At 38.8% G+C, this 7,709-nt stretch overlaps 1 protein-coding gene across 2 annotated transcripts in view; it reads left to right on the plus strand.

Annotated features, from left to right (window-relative positions):
• The window catches only part of dscaml1 (Down syndrome cell adhesion molecule like 1), a 141,546-nt gene extending 135,081 nt beyond the window's left edge, over nt 1–6,465 (plus strand). The window contains exons 28-33 of one of the 2 annotated variants that reach the window (XM_002932905.5): nt 1,463–1,493; nt 2,526–2,644; nt 3,046–3,198; nt 3,540–3,734; nt 3,928–4,236; nt 5,391–6,465. In XM_002932905.5, coding sequence (XP_002932951.2) covers nt 1,463–1,493; nt 2,526–2,644; nt 3,046–3,198; nt 3,540–3,734; nt 3,928–4,236; nt 5,391–5,839 — 1,256 coding nt within the window. In that variant the 3' untranslated portion in view covers nt 5,840–6,465. Of the gene's footprint in view, nt 1–1,462; nt 1,494–2,525; nt 2,645–3,042; nt 3,199–3,539; nt 3,735–3,927; nt 4,237–5,390 lie in introns of both variants that reach the window. The other variant, XM_004916065.4, reaches the window with a different exon arrangement.
• Nucleotides 6,466–7,709: the final 1,244 nt, after the last annotated feature.

Below are 7,709 nucleotides of genomic sequence, written 5' to 3' on the forward strand. Positions count from 1 at the left end.
TGATAAGAAAGAAAGAGATGAAAAAGAAAGAAGGAAAGCTAAGAAAGAGATTAGAAAAAAAGAAGGAAAGATAAGAAAGAAATAGGAAAAATAAGAAAGAATGAAGGAAAGAAAAGAAAGAGATTAGAAAGAAAGAAGGAAAGATAAGAAAGAAAGATAAAAAAAAGAAAGAGGGAAAGATAAGGAAGAGATAAAAAAGAAAGAAGGAAAGATAAGAAAGTGATAAGAAAGAAAAAAAGATAAAAAAGTTTGAAAATCTTTCCTGTCAAAGTTAATGGGAAAATTGGAGTATTCGGAGCGGCACCACAAAAAGACGGGATCGCTTAGAAAAGCACAAGCAACCTGCTCAGGTATAGGGCGAAGAATTGTGGGGAGTTTGGTTGTTGTATCCCTGAAGCTGTAGAAGGAGTAGGGGGGGTGGCTAAGAATAAGAAGAAAAAGTGGAAGAAAAGTGGAATATGCTGAAGTCAAAGAAGAGTATGTTGGGTTTTGTAACCCAACATAATAAGAAATAAAGATAAGACGTTAATGGAAATAAAAAAAATCTATAGAAAAATGGAAAGTGGAGAGTGAAATGGAGAGAAGAGACAATAGTAAAAAGCAAAGAAAAGCGAGGGTTTTGATAGAATGGGACAAAAAAATTTACATTTACATACAATGTATATCAGTTGGGTATGTCTCCCCCACCCAAATGGCATCATTTGTACTGCATATATCCCCTCCGCTTGCTAGCACCATCACATTTTCCTAAAGCAAATAGCAGCTTTCACCTGGTGGTGAATAATCAGTTACATTTAAATCTGCAAACAGCATACACACACACAAAAACCCTTATTCAGCATACATTTCATCAAGAATACAGGCTCACACAGGCAGAACTGTCTTGTTGTTATTGTGAGTTTGTATTAGGGATGGGCCGAATCCACTTTTATGGGTTCGGCTGAACCCACCCCGACAGATTCTGCCGAATCCTGAGACGAATCCGAATCCTAATTAGCACATGCCATTGGGAAGGGTAAAAAATTGCCACAGCGAAATTTTCCCCCTACCATTTAACCCTTCCGGATGCTAATTAGCATATGCTAATGTATGTTAATTAGGATTCAGATTCGGTTTTGGCTGGGACCGCGGATTCAGCCGAAACCGAATCCATCAAAAAAAAGGCTGGATTCGGCCTGCATCCTGAACCAAATCCAGGATTCAGTGCATCCCTAGTTTGTATACAATGCACAGTGTGTCCAGTTACAAAGATATTAGCGCTTTTCTGGTGTCACCAAGTTCCATCTATTCACTAGATCAATAGGAATATACATTTTGTACTTCATGAAGTTCCTGATGCTGTGTATTCATCTTAAGTACTAAAAGAGGTAGGGAACAGAAACATGGTGTTCTAGCCCCTTAAAATATATAAGAACCAATATGGGTTAACCCTGATTAATCGGTATTCTCTCTTTTTTTATAGATGCTAAAAGTCTGGCTGAGATGCTTATCAGGTTAGTAAAATAACGGCATACTGAAGATTGTCAGTACTAGAAATTGTATTGAATGTTCAGTCTATCTCACAGTCTTTATTATTTATTCTTATGGTTGTTTACATATGAATTGATTTCTGAGCTACTCACTTTTTCTGGTTCCTGACAGCAGCAGATACAGTTTCACAGGGGAAACCAGGCATTGTGGGCAGAAGCTTTTTGCTCCTTTTGTGTGTGTGTGTATAACACTTAAAGAGGAATAGGAATATAAACGAGAATAGTACAAAATTTTGGTTCCAAGCATGAAATTCTTTGCAATATCTTTCAGTCACTATGACATGAGTGCTAAACCTGAGCTAAAAACGTAACGTTGCTACAAAGATTTTTGTGCATGTTAAAGGAGTTGTTCAACTTAAAAATAACTTTAAATATGATGTTGAGAGTTGTTTTGTTGTTTTGAATCATTTTGTTCAGGAGCTCTCTAAATTGAAATGTTAGCAGCTATCTGTTTGCTAGGGTACAATAGTAGCAATAGTGTCTGCTGCTCGGGTCAGTAACCCCCTATTTGAAAGCTGGAAAGTGTCAGAAGAAGAGGGGAAACAATTCAAAAACTTTATAAATGAAGAACAATTTCAAAGTTGCTAAGAATAGGCCATTTTATAATAAACTCAAAGTTAGTGTAAAGATGAACTACCCCTTTATTTATTTATAAGGCCACATAAGGGTATGCACATAGAGGTATACGCATAGCATGTGTACATGTAGTTGCCGTCAAGGAGCACTAAAAATGCATCTGAAATGCCTGTATATAAGCCCTTTATTTTTATACCCAAATTAAAAATGTAAAATTAAGGGTTGCAATTTCAGTTATAGTATGAAGGTAAAAAATCTTGTTTCTTCCTTTTGTGGTAGTGGGAGGTACACTTTTCACTTGAATATCAGTTTTAACTGAAGGGTCTTGGACTTAATGCCTGTAGGGTACATGTTTAATGAGGCTGCAGAATACTGGCTATGTTTGCCTCACTGAGGTTTTTTTCATAACTTTCTTTCTAGCAAAAACAATCGTAGTTTTGACACTCCAGTAAAGGGACCCCCTGCTGGTCCACGGCTTCATATTGACATTCCCAGAGTACAGCTTCTAATTGAGGATAAGGAGGGCGTCAAACAGCTTGGTAAGTAATATGTTCTGCACTGTGGTGGTCACAGACAATACACTGACCTAATGCAAATAGAAAGACATGGCACAAATAGATACAAGAAAATCTCCAGCAGGATAAATCAGTGAATAAATCTTATCTCCTAATTCAGTTCCATGTTTTCCCAGTGACTTCAATTGTGTTTTGTTGTGATTAACCATGAAATAAGTCTTTTGCCTCTAATTGAATTTGCCCAATATATCTTAGTGACAAGACAAGTTGGTGCACCATGAAAGCTAAACCTGTCATTAATTTGTTTGTGTTTGGGTGTAACACAGTTGTTCACAGGATGTTATGATGCACTGCCTGGTTAGCAGCACCCAATGTATTATTATTTTATGGGTCTAATTATTGTTGTTATTTCTTATGCCCAGCAGGGGATGATAAAGCTACCTTGCCAGTGACAGATGCTGAGTTTAGCCAGACGGTAAATCCTCAGAGTTTTTGCACAGGGGTTTCCCTACATCACCCTGCACTGATCCAGAACACAGGGCCTCTAATTGACATGTCTGACATACGTCCTGGAACAAGTAAGTTTTGCAGCAACCAAATATATATATTTTCTAAGCTGCATTATTTTTTGTTCTTTGTTTATGGTCATCATCATCATAATATACTGTCTCGTACTGTGTACCAGTCTCCTAGAGCCAGATTATTTCTTTTCTCCCAGTCATTCTATTTGTAGAAGCTATGGTTCTGCACATTAGCTATTTCTTCTGTTTCTCTACTTCATAAGTTTACATAAAAAATAAGCTAAATTGTCCTTTATTGAATTTCCTTATTACCCTGCAGTTCTGGCCAGGTAGAAATCCTGTCACCACTCTAGACCTTTCCCTAGCATTATAGATTTTATTTTATATTTTCATTCTAGATCCAGTTTCTCGAAAGAGTGTGAAGTCTGCTCACAGCACTAGAAACAGGTATTCCAGTCAGTGGACTCTAACAAAGTGCCAGAGCTCCACCCCTGCACGAACACTGACTTCTGATTGGAGGACTGTTGGGTCACAGCATGGCATCACCGTTACAGAGAGTGACAGCTACAGTGCTAGTCTTTCTCAGGATACAGGTATGTGCTGCCATATTATAGCACATCACATTTTATATTAATTAAGCTGAGCTACAATTGTTATAAATAATGACTTGACAGTGTTATATATAATCTAAGAAATATTGTGCAACTAAATATTATAAAAGTAAACTGCTTTTAATAGCAAACAGCTCCAACACAATATTATTTAATGTTATGTCTCCCTCCACAGACAAAGGCCGGAATAGTATGGTCTCTACAGAGAGTGCATCCTCAACATATGAGGAGCTTGCTCGAGCATATGAACACGCCAAGTTAGAAGAGCAGCTACAACATGCAAAGTTTGAAATTACAGAATGTTTCATTTCGGACAGTTCTTCTGATCAAATGACAACAGGGACCAATGAGAATGGAGACAGCATGACATCTATGAGCACGCCTTCAGAACCAGGCATTTGTCGCTTTACTGCATCACCTCCCAAGCCACAGGACAGTGATCCTACCAAGAATGTAGCTGTTCCTATTCCTCACCGAGCTAAAAGTATGTACCCAGTGACAAAGGAAGCAACCTCTAAGTTCTTATCCAACAATAACCACTTGATGCTGACAATCCAATGCTTAGGGGAAGATTTACTCCACGATTTCTACCTTTTTTTTTTTTTTTTTCAAATTCGAAAATCTGAATCGAGTTTGAATTAAAAAATTGATGGTTAGTAAATGAGCCCCTTAGTGGAGGCTCCGTTTCTAATCCTATATATACATTTGAAGAAAAAGAAACATATTCATTAAAAATAAATAGTCGGTCTTGGTTTTGTCCACTACAGGAGCCAAATTTTGGTGGATATTTCCAGTTTTGATGAAATGTGTTTGAATGTTAATGACACACTAGAAATGGGGTAGAAATTGCATCTTGGAAAAACATATCCAAAAACATGTTAGAAATGCCTTAATTTGTATGTTGCTACTAATTTTGTACTAATAGTTATACATGATAGAAGATGATCACATTTTATTATTTACATTTTATATTTTTGCACCTAAACATATTACCTATATCCAGTCCCACAAGGCATGTGTCTGGGTGTCATCTTAGACCCATCTCTCACATTCTCAGCCAACATCACATCCATCACCAGAACATGCAGATTTTTTTTTAACAAACATTGTGAAAAATAACCCCTTCCTCTGACCCCCCACTACTAAAACACTGGTCCAGGCTCTCATACTTTCCAGGTGAGACTACTGTAACATATTACTAACTGGTCTCCCTGAATCACATCACCACCCACTGAATTCAATCCTCACCACTGCTGTCCACATGATCTTACCTGCATCTAAATCACTCCCCACCACCTAACTACTAAAATCTGCCTCCTGTCTCCTGGTCAAGTGGCACATTAAATACACAATTCTTATCCTGTCTTTCAGATTCCTTCATTCTTCTGCTCCTCTCTATATATCAGCTCTCATTACACTCCCTTCCACTCAGCTCAGGACAGTCTACTGACCATACAGGTCACCAAAAGCTCATAAAACCTGTTTCGCTGATTGCACTCCGCCTCTAGAATGCTCTACCATCTTGCATTAGCAAAGCTCCCACACTAACACTTCTCTTTATCATGATTTCTTATTGATTATTATGTATTTATAGGAACCATGATATATTGTCTTACACTGTATTTTATGATCACACAGGTGAATATTGCAATTTGCCACTCTACATGAAATCTGAGCCCCACTTTCGCAAGCCAGACCCTCATGATTCTTGTCCTGTGGTACCACCACGTGAGGCCTCCATGCGCAACCTGAATCGGAGTTACCATTCTCGGCACCTTACCCTAGAACCAGGGGCCAAGCCCCCACCTGGACTGTCACACCCTACCCCTTCTGGTGTCAGTTTACCTCAGCGGACTCTGCTTTTGGCTGGAGCCTCAGCCTCTGCTCCTTCAGCACCAGCAGCCACAGCACCATCAGCTCCAGCTGATCCCACCCCATCTGTTGGACCTGTAGAAAACCGCCTGCCTACTCAGCACAGCAAGATGGGTGGCTCCAGAGACTCTCTACTGGAAATGAGCAGTTCTGGAGGTAGCCGGGCACAGAAGCAAGGAGCTGGAGCTTACTCCAAATCTTATACACTGGTCTGACACCAACCATGCCCTCCCCCATACCACAGCACTCCCCATCCCTTCACAGACTGCAGAGACCCACTCCCTTTCGCAGTGTCTTGGCTGTATTTCTATATTTTAAAAAATGTTTAAAAAAAAAAAAAAAAAAAAAAAAGAAGAAATAAGGACAAATGGAGCAAAAGAAACAGAAAAAACTTGATGATAAAATACATTTTTGTATGAAAAATAGCTATTTTCTTCTTCGGGATAAAAAAAATTAAGAAAAGAAATATGCATTTTATCTATGGAACCTGAGAAGAGCGCGTGATAAATACATGCTGTTTACACTCTTGATATAACTTGAGGCAAGTGCAATGATGTTAGGGTTGATGGTACGGTCTGTGGCTGTGTGCCTGGAGCTGGATGAGTACTAACTGTGTGTTCTGGAGACAGAAAAATAATTAGGATAGGGCTAGGACTGTGTAACAAGGGAAAGATCAAGAGCTAGAGAAAGTTACAGTGTGCACAGCTGACAGAAATATAGGTCCCCTATTGAGACTGACAACTGGCCGAGCTCCTGCAAGTTACAGGAAAGCTATGGATATTCTTTTTATAATGCACAAAAGCCATGATTAACCTGTAAAATAAAGCCTTCTAAACTGTGATATCATTGGTTTTTTGAAATACTGCTAACCCTGTTTTGGAATATACAAATGGTAGACATTAGCTCTGAGTTCCACAGCATGTTTAAAAGCACATGTTTAAAAGCACTCAGCCTGTGGCTTTATGCCTTTATAAAGTCTTAAAACTCCCAGGTAACTTCTATATCAGAATTTCCAGGAAAGCTGTACAGTCCTTCTGGCCAATGACTTTATACACATGCAGATGATCAGATAGATCAACTAAAATAGCTTTGGGTCCATGCACAAGCTACAGTTCAAGTTAGGTTTTGGGCAGTTTTAGCTTTTAGAACGAAAATCTGAAGGTGGGCTGTGCGGCTCAGGTCTGGAACTGTAAAGAATACATGAACTGAGTGTGAATGTTTGCTGGAGCCCCGACAGGGGCTGGGATGTTTTTGATAGCAATGGTGTGGGTTCCAATGCTTACCAGAACAATGAAAATGAGTTAAAATAAGGTGACTTGCAAAATGTACAACCATTGTTTTCTACATATGCATACTAGAATATTGCAAGTTTTAATGTCTTACCACTCGGTTTCTCTGCATGCTATGCAATGTTCTGCACTGAGCTGTATGTGCATGCTTGTACCTGCATATAGCACGGTGGTATAGTCAAGGGTAATTACCACCCCTGTGGGTGAAAAAAACAGGAAAAAAAACCCTTGTGCCATTCGCTGAACAGCACAAAGCAGCTTTCAAAGTGTAAAATTACAGGAGTCGTCTGGTAGATAAAATTGTGGGCCCTTTAACACAGCCACCCCCACACAAATGGGAATGATTCATCGGTCAGGGGGCCACTAGCCTCTGTCTATCTGTTTGCCCCACCGGAGCTTCAGGGCCTTATGTCTCCTGTAGAATCAGAGAGTAAAAGGACATTCAAACTGAAAAATACATTATGCTTTGCTTTTTCCAAAATCAGCAAAAATGTTCATTATTATGTGCATTGTTATTCTAGAGGACAAAACTGCATTTCAATGGTATAAATGACCAATGTCAATGCAGGCATTTTTCTGAAAATGAAATAGTGCAGTTTGGTTTTTTTGTAGCCCTGCAATGAGACACACTCTAATGATGAACTAAAACCTTCTTATCCAGATTAAGCATGGTTAACTGGTAGTCATTAGAACCTTTATAGAAACTAGTGGTAAGCAAAAGGGAACGTAATTATACATTCACCTATTAAATGTCCAATTTGTAAGTGGAAGGAAAATAAATATGAAGGTTTAATGG

Source organism: Xenopus tropicalis, chromosome 7 (genome assembly GCF_000004195.4).
Source record: "Xenopus tropicalis strain Nigerian chromosome 7, UCB_Xtro_10.0, whole genome shotgun sequence".
Lineage (NCBI taxonomy): Eukaryota > Metazoa > Chordata > Amphibia > Anura > Pipidae > Xenopus > Xenopus tropicalis.